Source organism: Gadus morhua, chromosome 5 (assembly GCF_902167405.1).
Source record: "Gadus morhua chromosome 5, gadMor3.0, whole genome shotgun sequence".
Lineage (NCBI taxonomy): Eukaryota > Metazoa > Chordata > Actinopteri > Gadiformes > Gadidae > Gadus > Gadus morhua.
The window spans coordinates 22424218-22445025 of NC_044052.1; the positions used below are offsets into that span (position 1 = coordinate 22424218).

The following is a 20808-nucleotide window of genomic DNA, read 5'->3' on the forward strand; positions in this document are numbered from 1 at the left end:
CACCCGCCCGCACACACAGCGGCACGACCGGCGGAGCGGAGAGCCGGGGTGACCGGCGGGAGATCGACCAGTCGATCGGAGCGCTGCTGGGACTTTCCTACTTTCTCTCCAGAAAACATGGATGAAGGAGGAGGTGGAGGTGGAGGAGGAGGAGGGGTGGGAATGGCCGCCCCGCGACAGCCGCAGCAAGGGAACAACAACCCCGCTAACCCGCCGACGGGCGGCGGGGCTGGCGGGGCTCTGGTGCCCCAGCAGCAGCAGCAGCCGGCAGAGGAGATGCCCCCGCGGCCCCAGCAGTACACTATCCCCGGCATCCTGCACTACATCCAGCACGAGTGGGCCCGCTTCGAGATGGAGAGGGCGCACTGGGAGGTGGAGCGGGCCGAGCTGCAGGTAGCTAACCCCGCTAAAAACAACAGAGGCCACGTCGCTTTACAGTAGATCCTGGTGACATTCACCGCGGGGATAGGACGTCTGTGTCGGCTCGGTGTGCGAGTGGATCGATAACGTCGGTGTTATTACCGCGCTATTACGGATGAGTACAATATTTGGGTTAGTTAACGGTACATGGTAGCGCTACTTAGGCTAGCTACCATTAGCTTCGATCCCCGTTAGTTTCTGATGCTGTCAGACACACCTCCTCCGACCGGCTCCACAGCGACCTGACAGTACGAGCCTGGTTAGTCTGGGAAGAACCAGTCACTGCTGAAGTACCAGTCACTACTGAAGTACCAGTTACTACTGAAGTACCAGTTACTACTGGAATACCAGTGAAGCCAGCGGCCTGCCGGCTGGTGTGTGGCCGCATCACCCCTTCAGGCCGACCCGCTGCGACAGCTGCTTTACGCGAGGCTGTGCCCCCTCCTGGGTCCCCCGGGGCGCTGGGGGTCCGCCGGCGGTGAAGTAGCACAGTAAAGTGTAACTATACCATTGGTGTAAATATTATCTCAATGTCATGTACATGGAGGTCCAAAAACAACAACAAGTAGAGCAGGGGACGTTGTGGATATGACGTACAGCATGTCTATGTGATGGACACAGTCGCTCCCGGCATGATTCTGTTTCTGATGCTTTTCATTTAAAAACATTTTAAGGTGTGTGTGTGAGAGCGAGAGAGTGTGTGAGAGCGAAAGAGAGAGTGTGTGAGTGTGTGTTTGTGTGTACTATGAGTGTGTGTACGTACTATGAGCTTAATAGTGTGTCTGTGTGTCTGTGTGTGGGAGAGAGGGCTGGATATCTCTTGGTACATATCATCTTAGCTGTCCTGACTTGTTGTGAGTCGGTTGCATACTTAGAGGATGACGTCGGCAGCGTGAGAGAGCGTCACACTCCAAGAATACTAGTCTAACGATCCACAGTACCACAATAGAATGTTACCCCAGAAACCTTAACTATAGCCCTCCTGAGTACCACATTACTATACTATAGCAGGATACTACAGTATAATGCTCTACAATAATACAAAAACAATAGAATACTAAATAATGACTCAATACTACAATAGAGTCTTTAAGAATACTGTTGGAATATTACACTATATGATCTACAATACTCCAGAATACTCTGTGGAATCCTCCAGTCGAACACTGTGTCGTCCCCTGGTGTATGGGGTCCCGGTGCCTCTGTCCTGGGGTGGTCCGGCCTGTGGACATGGTGGACCACCATGGTTCCTTTACCAACATGACAGAGTACTTTAGGGCAAGATTCTCAAGCTGGATTTACTGGATGTTGATGAGCATTAGGGCCCTTGCCCTGTAGTGGCGTATGTCCTGTGGTTGCCAGGTTGGGTATGTTTACTCTCTAAACTCGGTACAGAGTGGACACCCAGAAGTTCTTCACACCTGCCTGGTAAAATAGGGATGTTCTATTTCCTATTTTCTAAGTCTTTCTACTGGTTCTCCTGGAAGCTGCCCAGTACCAACCATTGTATGCTACTGTTGGACACTTGAGCTGCCAACAATCACAGGCTCCTACTGGGTGTTCACCAGTTCCAGATGATGGTTGCTTACCTGCAGAGTAGCTAACTAACCAACACTCTGACCATTCTACCAGATCAGACTAGAGGTTCACAACAGGACCACCAGATGATGGTAGTTCAGAGAGGAGGTCTGCAGGGGGGGGGGTCCAGCTGGCTCTCCTGGGGTCCGGTACTAAAAGTAGACCGACCAGGAATAACAGCGCTCCTCACTCACTCATGACGGAGTGTGTTTGAACCTGATAGCAGATCCAGGGGAAGCAACTGTTGATTCAGACATGAGACAGGTGGTTCTGCTGAACCCTCTGATACCAGGAAACACCTCCACGCCCCAGCTCATGAGTCACTTTCAAATCTGACACTCAGCCTGTAACATAGCCAGCCAGCCAGTCAGTCAGTCAGTCAGTCACATCTGATACTCAGCCAGTAACTCAGCCAGCCAGCCAGTCAGTCAGTCAGATCTGATACTCAGCCAGTAACTCACTCAGTCAGTCAGTTGCTCCCTCACTCATTAAGTCAGTAAGTTGCTCCCTCACTTAGTCAGTCAGTCAGTCAGTCAGTCATAACAATGCTACAGGGCTGTAGCGGTAGCACCAGCTGTAGTAAACAGTACTCCAGTGGTAACCCAATGACACCACACTAACCGTCTCCAGACCAGCTACCTCAGGAGCCCCCTGTAGACCGGGCCGTCCTCCCGCTGAGGTGGGTAGCATCTCCCGCGTCTCGGTCTTTGACCAGTGGGTTTTGGTTTCCGCTGGTTGCGGTGGACTATGTGGGACCACGGTTAGCCTGGGGGGGAACCACAAGAATCCGGAGCTCCTGTTTGATTGGCTCCTCCCGTTCAGGTCGGGCCAATCAGAACCCTTGAAACGATATGGGGCGGGTTTGACACGATGACTGAATAGCGGAGCAGCCTATGGGAGCACTCTTTTAAGAAACAACCAAGATGGCGGCCGCTGATTAGTCACACACATCTCACCGCTCTGATTGGCTGTCGGTCTTTCCACTTGCTCCCCGGGGCTGTTGGGTCTGCTTCTGTTGTCTCGGAACTGGTTCCAGACGGGCGCCCAGTGGAGGGTTGGCCTGGCGGGGTCGGGCTGGTCCTCCCTGGGGGGTCCGGTCAGTCTGACGACCGGGCCCCCCAGCGCCAGGTGCCTCCACGGGGGGTGGGGGGCCGGGGTCAGACAGGGGGCGCAGGTACTCTGCTGCTGGTCTCGCTCTCTGTCGCTGTCTGTCTGTCTGTCTGTCTGTCTGTCTGTCTGTCTGTCTGTCTCTCTCTGTGTCTGTCTGTCTGTCTCTCTCTCTGTGTCTGTCTGTCCCTCTCTCTTGGTCTGTCTGTCTCTTTCTCGCTCTCTGTCTGCCATGTCTGTCTGTCTGTCTGTCTGTCTGTCTGTCTGTCTGTCTGTCAGAGAGACAGTCTGTCTCTCTGTAATTGTCTCTCTCTCCCTCACTGTCTCTCTGTCTCCATCTCTCGGTCTATCTCTCTTGCATATACACTGAGAGTAGACACACACATATTTCCTTGTTGTCATGACGACACTAGACGAAGGGACCCCCGGTCCAGTGTGTGTGTGTGTCTGTGTGTGTATATTAATAGCACACTGTGTCTTGCATGCCTTCAGTGTTTGGTTTCATAGCCAGCTGGATGGACAGACAGCCAGATGATGATGATGTTAATCTTGGACCTGGGGGCCTACTATAAGTGTGTTATCATCCAGATAAATCACACATTTCAACCAAAATAACCGAGAAGGCTTTTGGTATATGACAGCTTTGTTCTGGAAGAGTTCTGGTATATAACAGCTGTGTTCTGGAAGGGTTCTCGTGTATTACAGCTGTGTGTTCTAGAAGAGTTCTGGTATACAATAGCTGTGTGTTCTAGAATCTGTATGTCTTTTTACAGCTGTGTGTCCTATAAAACTATAAAAAGGTTCGGCTCACAGCCCTGTCTGCATACAAGGCGGAAGTCTGACTGAAACTTAGCTCAAAGGATTTCTGTATCATTTATTCGCTGTATCTGTTTCCATTGCACACAAATATGAATTGAAGAAAGTGGAGCCCGTTGTTCAGCCTGATCTGAGCTGAGGTCGGTGTGAAGCTTCCCTTCCGCTTTGAACACGCTGCCTTTCACAGTCTGCCTGACCACCGATCAGGTCTGGATCAGGTCCCGATCGTAGTCTGACCTTTGGACCCCGGTTCCTCTCCTGGGACGCTGCGGCCACGCTACAGGGCAACGCCAGGGAGAGCGCTGTTAACGACGATCCGTTAAGGGTGCAAAGTGTACAGTGCTTTGTACACAGCCGAAGGATATGTCCTCAAAAGTCCCTATGGACAACTGCAAGCAAATCCCCACTGGGCTGTGAAGGCAGAGCACCACCAGGGGGCGACAGAACTCCTGGGAGTCAATGTCGTTCATGGAAATAACATATCCAGCTACAGGTGTGCCCCCGACCCCGCCCACCTCCCCCCCCCCCCCCCCCCCCCCCCCCCCCCTTGGGTTAGCAGGGTATTGTTGATGATTGATCCTGGGGGAGAGGATACCCGATCACTCTTTATTGATCCTACTGGTTCCTGAACTCTCTCCCCCCCCCCCTTCCCCCCCTCCAGGCCAGGATAGCGTTCCTCCAGGGAGAGAGGAAGGGTCAGGAGAACTTGAAGAACGACCTCGTCCGAAGAATCAAGATGTTGGAATATGCCCTGAAGCAGGAGCGGTAAGAAGTTCCTCCTCCTCCCTCCACGGTACTACTGCAGTACTACTACAGGACTACGAAGTACTACTACAGTACTCATAATACTGCTATAGTACTACTGCAGTAGTACTGTACAGATGAAGAAATAAGCAGTACTACTTAAATGTACTAATGCAGTACTACTACAGTAGTACTAACGTACAACTACAGTACTACGCGCTGCTGCCTCCTCTTCTCTTTTACTCACAATGTTTTTCTCCTCAGAGCGAAGTACCACAAGTTAAAATACGGAACTGAGCTGAACCAAGGAGAGGTGAAGCCTCCAAGCTTTGAAACAGGTACTGCTATACTGGATGATACTTAAGTACGCCTCAATACTACTATAGTACACATACATACTGCTGTACTACACCTCAATACTATTATAGTACACATACATACTGCTGTACTACACCTCAATACTACTTTAGTACACATACATACTGCTGTACTACACCTCAATGCTACTTTAGTACACATACTGCTATACTACACCTCAATACTACTATACTACACATACATACTGTTATACTACTCGTTAATACTGCTATAGTACACATAAATACTGCTATACTACACCTAAATACTACTATACTACACATAAATACTGTTATACTACACCTTAATACTGATATAATACACATAATTACTACTATTCTACACCTAAATACTACTATCCTACACATACATACTGCTGTACTACACCTCAATACTACTTTACTTCACATAAATACTGTTTTGCCACACCTTAATACTGCTATATTACACCTCGATACTACTATACTTCACATAAATACTGTTATGCCACACCTTAATACTGCTATATTACACCTCAATACTACTGTACTACACATAAATACTGCTAAATGTATAATGTGTGCCTTGTGTGTTCCAGATGAAACCAAAGAAGCAGAAGTCACGTCTCCGCCAAACTGTCAGCTGACCTGGAAACAAGGAAGACAGCTGCTCAGACAGTAAGATACACACTCTGTAGTACACACTACACACACTGCCCCTCAGACAGTAAGATACACACTCTGTAGTACACACTACACACACTGCCCCTCAGACAGTAAGATACACACTGTAGTACACACACTGCCCCTCAGACAGTAAGATACACACTATAGTACACACTACACACACTGCCCCTCAGACAGTAAGATACACACTATAGTACACACTACACACACTGCCCCTCAGACAGTAAGATACACACTCTATAGTACACACTACACACACTGCCCCGAAGACGGTGAGATTCACACTGTATGTTAATAATGTGTGTATAATGTATAGATTGTGTATTAATGTATATATTGTGTATATTATGATACTCCAGGTACCTGCAGGAGGTGGGCTACACAGTCACCAACATGGAGGTGTATAATGTGTATAATGTGTGTACTGTGTACTCCAGGTACCTGCAGGAGGTGGGCTACACAGACACCATCCTGGAGGTGTATAATGTGTATAATGTGTGTACTGTGTACTCCAGGTACCTGCAGGAGGTGGGCTACACAGACACCATCCTGGACGTGAGGTCGCAGAGGGTGCGCTCCCTGCTGGGTCTAGCCGGCTCGGAGCACAACGGCTCCCTGGAAAACAAGAACCTGGAGCACATCCTCAACGGAACGGAGTCCCCCGGCAAGAGGAGGGAGCAGGACGCCAAGAGGTCAGTGGGGCCGATCAGAGTACTGGTACTCAGAGCACGAGTACTGGTACTCAGAGCACGAGTACTAGTACTCAAAGCAGGGCACCAAGAGGTCAGTGGGACAGATCAGAGTACTGGTACTCAGAGCACGAGTACTGGTACTCAGAGCACGAGTACTAGTACTCAAAGCAGGACACCAAGAGGTCAGTGGGACAGATTAGAGTACTGGTACTCAGAGCACGAGTACTAGTACTCAAAGCAGGACACCAAGAGGTCAGTGGGACAGATCAGAGTACTGGTACTCAGAGCACGAGTACTGGTACTCAGAGCAGGACACCGAGAGGTCAGTGGGACAGCTCGAGTACTCAGAGCACGAGTACTCAGACCACGAGTACTGGTACTCAGAGTACTAGTACTCAGAGCAGGAGTACTGGTACTCAGAGCAGGACTACTGGTACTCAGAGCAGTAGTACTGGTACTCAGAGCAGTAGTACGAGTAGTTAGAGAAGTAGTACTGGTACTTAGAGCAGTAGTACAAGTACTCAGAGCAGTAGTAGTAATATTCAGGGGTCCGTCGTACTAATACTCAGATAGGTTAGGATCAGAACCAGAGTAACCCTAATGATGAAGATGATGGTGATGATGGTGGTGGTGGTGATGATGATGATGATGGTGATGCAGGAGTCCCGGGGACGTCCTGGAGACGTTTAACTTCCTGGAGAACACGGAGGACAGTGATGAGGAGGAGGAGGAAGAGGAGGGCGACATGCTGGACCACATCAACACGCACACGGCGCAGCGCAAGAAACACAAGAACAAGGTACACACACACACACACACCACACCACACACACAGTGTTTATATATAACAAAAGTACAAAGATAGTACTCAGTTAAACAGAATACTATAATGAGGTACTATAAACAGGTATGAGATGGGTATGCATACCTTTTTAGCAATTAGCATTGTATGCTACTTATGCTACGGTAGCTCCATGTTATACCGGTGGTATAATCTGCCTGTCGCGGCGCCGTGTGCAGGTGGCTAACGAGGGGCTAGCGTCGGAGCTCGCGGAGGACGCGGACACGGAGGAGGCGCTGAAGGAGTTCGACTTCCTGGTGACGGCGGAGGACGGCGAGGGCGCCGGGGAAGCCCGCAGCTCCGGGGACGGCACCGAGTGGGGTGAGGGCTAGCTTAGCCTAGCGTAAGCATAGCCTAGCGCTAGCCTAGCACTGCTCTGCTAGCGTAGCCTAGAGTTTGTCTTCGCCCATTACCCCCTAACAGATCCTTGCCTCCATCGATACGATTGGTCGAAACAAATATGAAGCGCTGGTCGGGTTAGAGCAGGGAGTGAACTCGAAGAGCAATGCTACCGCTATTCAAGTTAGCCTAGCGGCTGTTGTGTTAGCCTAGCGGCTGTTGTGTTAGCCTAGTGGCTGTTGTGTTAGCCTAGCGCCTGTAGTGTTAGCCTATCGCCTGTTAGGTTAGCCTAGCGCCTCTTGCTTTAGCCTAGCGCCTGTTAGGTTAGCCTAGGGCCTGTTAGCTTAGCACTGGGCGGGCTAGCGCTGATGGGGTTAGCCCTGTACTGGTCAGCTGGTCGTGGTGGTCCGTGTCGTCTTGGGCCTTTTTGTTAATAAAGTTTTATCTTCCCTCTCAGCGGAGCCACTGCCATACCCTGCCAGCGGGGGGAAGTCCTTCCTGCTGGGCGGCAACGAGGACGTCCTGGAGAACGTGCTCGGACTGGGTGACCTCGCTGACCTCACCGTCGCCAACGACGACCCCGACTACAGCTATGATGTAATGACCACACACGTACGTGTACGTACGTGTACGTACGTACGTACGTGTACGTACGTACGTACGTACATGTACGTACGTACGTGTACGTGCGTGTGTGCGTGATGTTGTAGATCCACGTCCGCGCTCCACTGACGCCATCGCGCGTCCTGTTCAGTGATGTCATATCCCGTTCAGTGATGTCACTTCCTGTGTGTGTGTGTGTGTGTGTGTGTGTGTGTGTGTGTCAGCTGCCGTCCAGTAAGGACTCGTCCTTCCGGAAGACGTGGAGCCCCAAGTACACGCTGCGGAGCCACTTCGACGGGGTGCGGGCGCTGGCCTTCCACCCCGTGGACCCCTGCATGGTCACGGTGTCCGAGGACCAGACGCTGAAGCTCTGGAACCTCACCAAGACCCTCCCCGCCAAGAAGTACGGCCCCCTGGAGCCAGCATGGGGGGGCGGGGGGGTGGGAGGGCTGGGGGTGGGAGTGTTGGTGATCAGGATATTAATGGAGGTGGTGGTGGAGATGATGGGGGTGATGGAGGTGGTGGAGGTCGTGGCGGTGGTGGTGGTGGTGGTGGAGGGTGATGGAGGGGTTAGAGATGGAGATGATGGGGTTGTTGGTGAAGTTGTCCTAACTCGATGTGTTTCTGGTTCTTCTAGAAGTGCCTCTTTCGATGTGGAACCCATCTACACATTCAGAGCCCACATGTAAGACACGCACGGGCACACGCGCACGCACACACACACACACACACACACACACACACACACACAGATTAAAGTTCTCCGTCGCTACGACGGATTTCCGTCATTTGGAGTTCACAGAGGCCACTTCACATCTCCGATAACGTCGGGACAAATTTACAAACAGGCGACATTTGGATAAACTAATCGCATATTAAGGATCTAAATAGGTACTTTCTCGCATAAAAAAATATTAAAACTTAAGAAAGTGATGTATTAACAGCACTGAAGCGAGAATTAAAACAGCTTTTAGCAGCTTTACCGCTACCGCTGCCGCGAAATGCATTCTGGGAAACTTGCATACTGTATACTGCGGTGCAGTCGGTCTGCTGTATACTGCATACTGAATCCCACATTCAGTATGCAGTATACAGTACATACCGCGCAGTATGTAGTCGGCAGTACGGTAGTATGCAGTTTCGAACATGGACATAATACACGCGTGTATTATGTCGTCATACGTCAACGCGGTAAAATTGTCAAATTATATAGTGAGTATTTAAAAGGTCTACCGTTAAAATTGACTGAAAACACAAGCATTTTAATGTACATCCCGATTATATATTAAATATATTATATACAAATGTATATATATACACACCATTTTCGCGCCACATCTTACGTCTCTTTGTTGTGTTAGTGTTGAGTGTCAGAGCGAAAGTTAAGCTAGTATGAACTCCCTTATAATGATTGACGGCTCTGATGTATCGATATTGATAAAACACAAAAAAATAAATGGAGATGGGCATGGCTGACGGAAACGGGGAACGATGGCAAGCCTTTTTTAGAGAGTAAAATATGAGACAAGCTTTGCAAAAAAAAAATCTTAGAGTCTAATTGAAAAGACAACAAAAAAATTGCAATAGATGCAAAAGAACAGCTGTTTAAAATCCTCCTCCTGTAAAACAGTATTGGTCGAGCATTTAAACGTGATGGCTGCATTTGGTGCTGACGTCTTATACATTTGTATTTCTTAAGCAGGTGTCAAGTAACCTAACCTGGAACATGTTTCACACACTGCACGTGACTTGGCTGTAGCGCGAATAAAATTTCAGTCAGAAGATTTTTTTTCACTTTAATCCCTGCACACACACTCCTCTTCAGAAATTCACCAAAATCATGTTCTCTCTCTCTCTCTCTTTCTCTTTCTCTTTCTCTTTCTCTTTCTTTCTCTCTCTCTCTCTCTCTTCCCCCCCCCCCCCCCCCCCCAGTGGTGCGGTGCTGTGTGTGGCTATGAGCTCCAGTGGAGAGCAGTGTTTCACCGGAGGCATCGACTCCAACATCCACTCGTGGAACATGCCCAGTTCTAACGTGGACCCCTACGACACCTACGGTAGGTCTGACCCCTGACCCCTACTGACCCCTGACCCTATGTCGGTACACATCCGTTTGGCCATGATCGTGACCTCCCGTGGTTTGATTCTGCCCCCCACCAATCAGACCCCAGCGTGCTGGCGGGCTCGTGGGCGGGGCATACGGACGCCGTGTGGGGATTGGCTTACAGCGGCATCAAGAAGCGCCTGCTGTCGTGCTCGGCCGACGGGACGGTAAAGCTGTGGAACCCTCAGGACAAGGGCGGGGCCGTGTGCACCCTGAACGCCGACCGAGGTAGGACCTCGCCGCGGTCATGTGACGTCACGTGACGTGACGTCACCGGGCGTACCTGTCAGATATAAACATGTCTCCCTGTCATGTCAGGCCTGTCTATCTGACGCGTTTGTGTGTGTGTGTGTGTATCTGTGTGTTGTTGTGTGTGCGTGTGTGTCTGCGTGTGTGTGTGTGTGTGTGTGTCTCTGTATGTGTGTGTGTGTGTGTGTGTGTGTGTGTGTGTGTGTGCGTGTGCGTGTGCGTGTGTGCGTCTGCAGAGCACGGCATTCCGACGTCGGTGGACTTCAACGGCTGTGACCCCGCCCACATGGTGACATCCTTCAGCAGCGGGGATGTGGTCCTCTATGACCTGGAGACCTCCCAGCATGCACTGGTGCTGCACGGCCAGGGAGAAAGCAGTACGTACACACACGCACGCAGAAACACCCACCCAAGCAGACACGCACTGGAAGCATTTCCCCTCATGTGATTTGCATATGCCCGCCCCCAGCACTGCCAGGAGCCAATCACATCAACAAGGTGGTGAGCCACCCGACGCTCCCCCTCACCATCACCGCCCACGAGGACAGACACATCAAGTTCTACGACAACAAGACAGGTCTGTGGTGCCTGTCTGTCTGCCTGCCTGTCTGTCTGCCTGCCTGTCTGTCAGTGTTTCTACCGGTCAGATATGTCTGTCTGTCAACCTGTCTGATATACAAAGGTCTGACCTGTGTGTGTGTGTGTGTGTGTGTGTGTGTGTGTGTGTGTGTGTGTGTGTGTGTGTGTGTGTGTGTGTGTGTGTGTGTGTGTGTGTGTGTGTGTGTGTGTGTGTGTGTGTGTGTGCGCAGGTAAGGTGGTTCATGACATGGTGGCTCACCTGGACGCGGTCACCAGCCTGGCGGTCGACCCGAACGGCATCTACCTGATGTCAGGAAGTAAGTCACGCATCACTTCCTGTGGATAGGTGGGCTACGTCTAACATGATGCTAACTTGTGGCTGGTGAAGAGCTAACATGGTAAAGCAAACATGCCGCGCAAACGCGCGTCGAACACAGCTCTAACACGTTGCCTAAAATAGAGCTAACACAGCGCTAACATGTGGCCATCAAAGAGCTTACACATTGCTTACCCAGAGCTAACACATTGCTAACACAGAACTAACACATTGCTTACACAGAGCTAACACCTGTCTAACAGAGAGCTAACACGTGGCCATCACAGAGCTAACAGTGCTAATGTGGAGGTGACAGAGCTAACAGGGGGCTACCCTGCAGCTAGCTTGAATCTAGCGTGGAGCTAACAGAGCTACCACGGGGCTACCCCGCAGCTGTCTTGTGGCTAACGTGGGGCTCACTGTGTGCAGGTCACGACTGCTCGGTGCGTCTCTGGAGCGTGGACAGCAAGACGTGCGTCCAGGAGATCACGGCCCACCGGAAGAAGAGCGAGGAGGCCATCTACGACGTGGCCTTCCACCCCAGCAGGGCCTACATCGCCTCCGCCGGCGCCGACGCCCTGGCCCGGGTCTACGTCTAGAGAGGACCGTACACACACAGACAGACGGACACACACACACACACACAGACACGTACAGAGACACGTATACACATACAGACGGACACACACACACACACACAGACACGTACAGAGACACATATACACATACAGACGGACCGACACACACACACACACAGACGGACAGACACACGTACACACAGAGAGAGACGGACACACATACAAACACACAGACCGTAGGACACACGAAAACACAGAGAGAGAGACAGACGGACACACACAGTGACACATATACAGACACATATACACACAGACGGACCGACGCACACACACACACGAACACACAGAGAGAGACAGACGGACACACACAGTGACACATATACAGACACATACACACACAGACGGACAGACGCGCACACACACACACGGACACGCACACAAAGAGGTCGACTAAACGCTAAGAAGTCCGGTTTCACTCAGAGACACGGCCCCCTCCTCCTCCTCCGTTGATGTGGTTATTATGGTCTGGATGATGGTGGCGTGCCGAGGAACAGGAAGTGGAGCCCGTCCTGGGTCTCCATGGAGACGGCGTCCCACTCGCCCATGTAAAGGAAATCTAGTTTTGTAATTCTTTTGATATGAACGGACCGCCGGCAGTGTAAACACTCAAACCCCCCCCCCCCCCCCCCCCCCCCCCCCCCCCCCCCCCACCCCACCCCTCCCCGGGGTCACACGGATCAGGACAATCAAACCCACTGGACCCGCTGGCCTCCTACACCCTTGTTTCCTAGCTCCTTGATCCCTTCGCCCTTGTCTCCTAGTTCTGTAGCCCTCTGGTTCCTAGCTGCTGGGGTCATGGATTCTTAGCCCAACTGAGCAGCAGGATGACCTTTGAACCCTGACCCCTTCCTACTAAAGACCCTACCCCAACACACACACACAACACAGAAACACAGACGTGTGACTTTTTAGACGGTTTTATGATTGGTTCTCTGAGCAGGAAACAGGAAGCAGAACCCAGTCCCAACCTTTCGGACTCGCGTATAACTCTGCTCTGATTGGTTGGGACAAATAACTCTTCTTACATCACTAATGATGCCACGGTTCAGGTGATGACATCACGCTGGAGACCGATGACGTCGTGGTTCTGAGCAATGACGTCACAGGTCCCAGGTCAGGATATTACCTTACGGGTCAGGTGATGAAATCATAGTTTGGGGGCAATATCGCCATTTTTTTAATGATGACATCACGGTTCTGAGCGATGGCTTGGCTGTTGGACGGATGACATCACGGTTGGAGCGATGACATCACGGTTGGGATTGGGCAGGATTATTCCACTCGTTTGTTTTTAATGATATTTTATTTTTCTAAGTTAAGGGATTTGTAACGTCCTCACGGACCACGGCAGGAGAGCTCGTCTGGTTTCTGTTGTCCTGTTTTACCTGTCAAGGTGTTTCACCCCTCTGGTGTAATTCAAGGCTTTTGTTTGTGTAATGCATGATTAATACAATAAAGTATTTTTTCTAGTCTTCCAAAAAGAAAAAAAATATCAGTTTGGGAGTTTTGATGAGTTTTGTAAGTTTTTTTGATTTACAAACAGCAGATTTTAAAGATTGTACCACATAGCAAAATACAACTGTTGAAATGTATATAAAATGTCTATAATAAATATTAAATGGTGTACATGTAGACATGAGCAGTGTTTTCCTGAACACATACATTTCCTGATACATTCATCATTTCATACTGCATTCACTCGTAAGCGAAATATAATTCAATGAACTAAAAAGCTAAGATCAACTGAAAGAAGGATTGAGACCCGAGCTCCCCCGCTGACACCAGGAAACATCAAACACTAGCAAGTATTTTCCTATAATGTAGCATTTATTTAATAACTTTTACGTGCAAGCATTTGTCCTACACTTTGGGTTGCTAGTCGCTTTTGATAGAAACGTATCATTGATAACGTTAATGCAATTTTATCGTGCGTGTGTGTGCGCGCGTGCGTGTGCGGAGGGGGTGGGGAGGGAGGCTTTTATTTTTCAAGCAGCTGTCCACCGGATACGCTTCAATGACGTCACGTCTTGTCCGAAGAAGAGGGAAATTTAAAAAGGTCGACATTGTTCCGTCGCTAATAAACACCGAAGGTGGATCGACTCTGAGATGAGCCGAGGAGCGGCTCCCCGCTGAACGTACGTCTCTCCCGCTCTCCCGCTCTCCCGGAAACTACAACAATGTCTCCGTGTTTTTGATACGCGTGCTCTCTCTCTCTCTCTCTCTCTCTCTCTCGCTCCCCCCTTCTCTATCTCTAGAGCAATATGAAGACGATCCGATGTCGCAACACGATTATTCCAGAGGATTGTGAGTTAACTGTAATAAATCGTTAAGAGTCTATATAGACTGTTAGATATGCATACTGCTCTAAGTTAAGTACTAACTAAAATACTACAACTGTGTGTGTGTGTGTGTGTGTGTGTGTGTGTGTGTGTGTGTGTGTGTGTGTGTGTGTGTGTAGGCTGTGTTCTCTGCAGACAGAGGGATGACACTCCAGACAAGTTTGGTGAAAGGGTTTACCTTGAGAAGGAGAAGCTGACCATTCACTACCTGTGTTTGGTAAGGAAGCATCAATACATAATCAATACGTCCTCCATGCATCGTCAATACATCATCAATACGTCATCAATACATTATCAATAGTGTGGCAACCCCTTTCGTCGGCGGCGGGGATTCGGGAATTAATGAATGAAGTAGGGTTGCGGTGCAACGGGTTTTATTTTAAGTCCAGTCACAAAAAGGGAAATCAGACAAACTAAGGTTCTTCCGTAATCGGGAATAAGGGTGCGGGACCTCCTGGTCCAGCCCTTCCTCGGGGTCGGCGGGGAAACAACACCCGACGCCTCCGGCTTACTCCTGGGGGGGAGAAACGTTCTGTTTAGTAACGTCGGGTCAACAACACGTCTCTTCCCGGTCAGCCCTCTCTCGCGTCTGCTCCGTCCCCAGCCCTTAAAGCTCCTCTCTCGTCCCCGTCCCCCAGGTGCCCCCAATGTTCTTGATTGCCCGCTTGATGCTCCCTCATAGTGCAGCTGGGTGGAGGGGGAGGTATCTACCTTCCACCACCCGTCCACGGGGAGGGTGCTGAAGAGGCTGGCCCCTGGCCAATGGCGTGGGGTTGCCACAATATAATAATCTAAAGATGTGGCGTCAATATGTGTTTTGCTAAGACAACCTTTACGAGGCATGCATATTTGATGGTTTGTGGGTCTTATTGTTGTTCTCATTATTGTTGTATGTGTTCTTGTTGTTGTTTGGCTTGTTCTGATTATTGTTGTATGTGTTCTTATTGTTGAAGTTCTTATTATTGGTGAATGTGTTTTTATGGTTCTTTAGGTTGTTGTTATTGCTGCTTTATGTGTTGTTGTGGTTGTTGTTATATTTTCTTATTTTGGTTTTGTGTGTTGTTCCTCTTGTGGTTTTTGTTTGTGTTATTGTTTTTTATCTTGTTTGTGTTGCTCTTCTGATTGTTCTTATTGTTTTTGTTTCTGTTCTTGCTATTGTCTTTGATTGTTCTTATTGGTGTTGTTATTGTTTTTTGTTTGTTAGTTTGTGTACGTTCCTATTTGTGTTGTTCTTATTGTGGTTTCTTTCGTGTTGTTCTTAACGTTGTCGTCGTTGTTGTTGTTGTTGTTGTTTTTGTGTAGCTGACAGCCAGCGGGGTGTACCAGAGAGGAGAGGAGGACGATGGCGTCTTCGGTTTCCTGGTCGATGACATCATCAAGGAAACCAGACGCTGCTCTCGCCTGGTGGGTAGCTAGCCTAGCTTCACTAGCATCTGTACTTAGCTTAGCACCACTAGCATCTAAAGTTGACCTATCGTCACTCTTGCTACAGTTAGCCTATCGTCACTCTTGCTACAGTTAGCCTAGCATCACTCTGTCTACAGTTAGCCTTGCCTCACTGTGTGTGTGTGTGTGTGTGTGTGTGTGTGTGTGTGTGTGTGTGTGTGTGTGTGTGTGTGTGTGTGTGTGTGTGTGTGTGTGTGTGTGCAGACGTGCGGGGTGTGTAAGAGGAAGGGTGCCGCAGTGGGATGCTGCGTGGGGAGCTGCAAGAAGAAGGTCCACTTCCCCTGCGGACCAAACCAGTTCATCTTCCAGTTCAGCGGAGATTTCATGTCAGTCGCTCACTCGCTCGCTCACTCGCTCGCTCACTCACTCACTCACTCACTCAGAGTCATTCACCGACTGATGATAAACTAATTAGATCCTTTGTGGTACGGTCGTCTCGGGCTAGGTAGGACTCGGAGAGTGGTTAATGTTCAACACCTGGTTTACTCTAACAGAGACACAAGGTAAACAAGCTTGTGTACTGCAGGTGGTTCATGAGGTATCTCTTGAACATTAGTAAACAAGCAGTTTATATTGGAAGTGGGCGGAATGGTAAATAGGCCACGCCTACATGTTCTAGTTTACCCAGGTAAACCTTTGGTCTTTCTTGGCTTTAGCGGAAATGGCAAAGTGGCCATGTTTGTAGTCTTTAACTTATCTACAAACTCAATAAACCTTATATTGTGTTGTCCATTATGTGGAGAAGAAACCTTTCGTAACTCTTGTTGGCTTGAAACATGTCATCAGAAATAGCATAGACTAAAATAATTTAAATCATCACTCACTTGCTAACTCACTCCCTCCCTCACTCAGAGTAACTCACTCATAGTAACTCACTCCCTCACTCACTCCCTCATTCAGAGTCACTCCCTCACACACTCCCTCACTCAGAGTCACTCCCTCACTCAGAGTCACTCCCTCCCTTACTCAGAATCACTCACTCACTCAGAGTCCCTCATTCACTCAGTCACTCCCTCCCTCACTCACCCAGTGCCTCCCCCTCCCTCACTCACCCAGTGCCTCCCCCTCCCTCACTCACCCAGTCCCTCCCCCTCCCTCACTCACCCAGTCCCTCCCCCTCCCTCACTCACCCAGTGCCTCCCTCACTCACCCAGTGCCTCCCCCTCCCTCACTCACCCAGTGCCTCCCCCTCCCTCACTCACTCACCCAGTGCCTACCCCCCCCCCTCCCCCCCCAGGTCCTACTGCGTGGAGCACGGCCCTAAGCAGTCTCTGGGCCCGGGAGCCCTGGAGGTCAGCCTGCCCCAGTCCTGCTCCGTCTGCCTGGACCCCCTCCCCCCGCTGCTGGGCTACTCCGTCCTCAAGTGCCCCTCCTGCCACACCAGCTGGTTCCACAGGGCCTGCATACAGGTACCTGTCTGACCCCACCTCCTGTCTGCCCACCTGCCTGTCTGACCCCACCTCCTGTCTGCCCACCTGCCTGTCACTCTGTCTGAGTACCTGTCTCTCTGTCTGAGTACCTGTCTCTCTGAGTACCTGTCTCTCTGTCTGAGTACCTGTCTCTCTGTCTGAGTACCTGTCTCTCTGAGTACCTGTCTCTCTGTCTGAGTACCTGTCTCTCTGTCTGAGTACCTGTCTCTCTGTCTGAGTACCTGTCTCTCTGTCCTAGTACCTGTCTCTCTGTCTGAGTACCTGTCTCTCTCAGTATCTGTCTCTCTGTCTGAGTACCTGTCTCTCTGAGTACCTGTCTCTCTGTCTGAGTACCTGTCTCTCTGTCTGAGTACCTGTCTCTCTGTCTGAGTACCTGTCTGTGTGTCCAGCGCCAGGCCATCAGTGCAGGTCTGCACTTCTTCAGGTGTACTCTCTGCAACAACAAGGAGCGCTTCCAGGAAGAGATGCTCACCATGGGCATCTACATCCCAGAGAGGTTACTATACTGCTACTATACTACTACTACTACTATACTAACCACTACATCCCAGAGAGGTAGCTATACTACTACTATACTAACCACTACATCCCAGAGAGGTAACTATACTACTACTATACTAACCACTACATCCCAGAGAGGTAGCTATACTACTACTATACTAACCACTACATCCCAGAGAGGTAACTATACTACTACTATACTAACCACTACATCCCAGAGAGGTAGCTATACTACTACTATACTAACCACTACATCCCAGAGAGGTAACTATACTACTACTATACTAACCACTACATCCCAGAGAGGTAGCTATACTACTACTACTAACCACTACATCCCAGAGAGGTAACTATACTCCTACTATACTAACCACTACATCCCAGAGAGGTAACTATACTACTACTACTACCAGAACTATTATACCAACCACTTCATCCCGGAGAGCTAACTATACTACTATACTATTACTATAGTACTACTATACTACAACTATACTAACCACTACATCCCAGAGAGGTAACTATACTACTATACTATTACTATAGTACTACTATACTACTACTATACTAACCACTACATCCCAGAGAGGTAACTATACTATTACTATAGTACTACTATACTAACCACTACATCCCAGAGAGGTAACTATACTACTATACTATTACTATAGTACTACTATACTACTACTATACTAACCACTACATCCCAGAGAGGTAACTATACTACTATACTATTACTATAGTACTACTATAGTACTACTATACTAACCACTACATCCCAGAGAGGTAACTATACTACTATACTATTACTATAGTGCTACTATACTAACCACTACATCCCGGAGAGGTAACTACTGCTATACTACTACTATACTAACCACTACATCCCGGAGAGGTAACTATACTGCTATACTATTACTATAGTACTACTATAGTGCTCCTTTACCAACCACTACATTCCAGAGAGGTAACTATAGTGCTACTATACTACGACTACTATACTACTAGTATACTACGACTACTATACTACTACTACTACTATGCTAACCACTACATCCCAGAGGTAACTATACTACTACTACTACCAGTACTATTATACCAACCACTTCATCCCAGAGAGCTAACTATACTACTATACTATTACTATAGTACTACTATACTAACCACTACATCCCAGAGAGGTAACTATACGACTATACTATTACTATAGTACTACTATACTAACCACTACATCCCAGAGAGGTAACTATACTACTATACTATTACTATAGTACTACTATACTACAACTATACTAACCACTACATCCCAGAGAGGTAACTATACTACTATACTATTACTATAGTACTACTATACTACTACTATACTAACCACTACATCCCAGAGAGGTAACTATACTACTATACTATTACTATAGTACTACTATATTAACCACTACATCCCAGAGAGGTAACTATACTACTATACTATTACTATAGTACTACTATACTACTACTATACTAACCACTACATCCCAGAGAGGTAACTATACTACTATACTATTACTATAGTACTACTATACTAACCACTACATCCCAGAGAGGTAACTATACTACTATACTATTACTATAGTACTACTATACTACAACTATACTAACCACTATATCCCAGAGAGGTAACTATACTACTATACTATTACTATAGTACTACTATACTACTACTATACTAACCACTACATCCCAGAGAGGTAACTATACTACTATACTATTACTATAGTACTACTATACTAACCACTACATCCCGGAGAGGTAACTATACTGCTATACTATTACTATACTACTACTATACTAACCACTACATCCCAGAGAGGTAACTATACTGCTATACTATTACTATAGTACTACTTTACCAACCACTACATCCCAGAGAGGTAACTATAGTGCTACTATACTACGACTAGTATACTACGACTACTATACTACTACTACTATGCTAACCACTACATCCCAGAGGTAACTATACTGCTATACTATTACTATAGTACTACTATAGTGCTCCTTTACCAACCACTACATCCCAGAGAGGTAACTATAGTGCTACTATACTACGACTACTATACTACTAGTATACTACGACTACTATACTACTACTACTATGCTAACCACTACATCCCAGAGGTAACTATACTGCTATACTATTACTATAGTACTACTATAGTGCTCCTTTACCAACCACTACATCCCAGAGAGGTAATTATACTACTTTACTACGACTGTACTCCTATACTAAATGCCAAATACCAGAGAGGTAATACTTCTATTGTAGTATTATAGTATAGTTGTCCATATAGTACTCCATATCCACTACATGTTACATTGGATTTGACCCACCAGAGGATGTAATTGCGTGTGTGCTCTGGTGCCAGGGATGCATCCTGGGAGTTGGAGTCCAATGCGTTCGAGGAGCTGCTGCAGGTCTACGAGAACTGCGACGCGCCCGACTGCTGCTGCAGGCAGGGCCGCTCGCACTCCGCCAAGACTGGGTAGGGGTGGGGGGGGGGGGGGGGGGGTGTGTGTGTGTGTCTGTGTCTGTGTCTGTGTCTGTGTGTGTGTGTGTGTGTGTATTTTAATGTGTGTGTAAAGACGTGTGTGTGTTTGGTATATGTGTTAATGTGTGTAAAGATGTGTGTATTTAAATGTGTGAGTGGGTGTGTGTGTTTGGTGTGTGTTATGTGTGATGAGGTGTGTATTTTATTGTGTGTGTGTGTGTGTGTGTTGCAGGTGGTTTGAGATTGTGCGCTGCAGGCTGTGTGGGTCCAGAGGAACCCACAGGAGGTGTTCTGGTCTGGACCTGGACTCCAGCTGGGCCTGTCTGGACTGCACCCAGACGGAGGACCTCAGAGGTACCGGACAGGACCGGGCTGTGTGTGTGTGTGTGTGTGTGTGTGTGTGTGTGTGTGTGTGTGTGTGTGTGTGTGTGTGTGTGTGTGTGTGTGTGTGTGTGTGTGTGTGTGTGTGTGTGTGTGTGTGTGTGTGTGTGTGGGTCTGGATGTTCCATGTGTGTGTGTGTT

The 20808-nt window shown here is 48.6% G+C and overlaps 2 protein-coding genes across 2 annotated transcripts in view; both read left to right on the forward strand.

Moving 5' to 3' along the window:
• Window positions 1-42: 42 nt before the first annotated feature.
• Window positions 43-12070, forward strand: strn3 (striatin, calmodulin binding protein 3). Its single transcript, XM_030355741.1, has 16 exons — window positions 43-393; window positions 4583-4686; window positions 4930-5003; window positions 5600-5678; window positions 6203-6379; window positions 7040-7178; window positions 7400-7541; window positions 8017-8156; window positions 8387-8565; window positions 8800-8847; window positions 10095-10216; window positions 10324-10491; window positions 10749-10889; window positions 10982-11089; window positions 11322-11408; window positions 11837-12070. The coding sequence occupies exons 1-16, from the start codon at window positions 118-120 to the stop codon at window positions 12004-12006; spliced, it is 2154 nt and encodes a 717-aa protein (XP_030211601.1). The 5' UTR covers window positions 43-117; the 3' UTR covers window positions 12007-12070.
• Window positions 12071-14039: 1969 nt separating this feature from the next.
• Window positions 14040-20808, forward strand: part of g2e3 (G2/M-phase specific E3 ubiquitin protein ligase) — a 13222-nt gene continuing 6453 nt past the window's right edge. Inside the window, exons 1-9 of the mRNA XM_030356343.1 lie at window positions 14040-14180; window positions 14301-14349; window positions 14504-14601; window positions 15687-15788; window positions 16035-16156; window positions 17068-17239; window positions 17650-17756; window positions 20164-20280; window positions 20519-20640. Of these exons, the coding sequence (XP_030212203.1) occupies window positions 14307-14349; window positions 14504-14601; window positions 15687-15788; window positions 16035-16156; window positions 17068-17239; window positions 17650-17756; window positions 20164-20280; window positions 20519-20640 (883 nt within the window). The 5' untranslated portion in view covers window positions 14040-14180; window positions 14301-14306. The remainder of the gene's footprint in view (window positions 14181-14300; window positions 14350-14503; window positions 14602-15686; window positions 15789-16034; window positions 16157-17067; window positions 17240-17649; window positions 17757-20163; window positions 20281-20518; window positions 20641-20808) is intronic.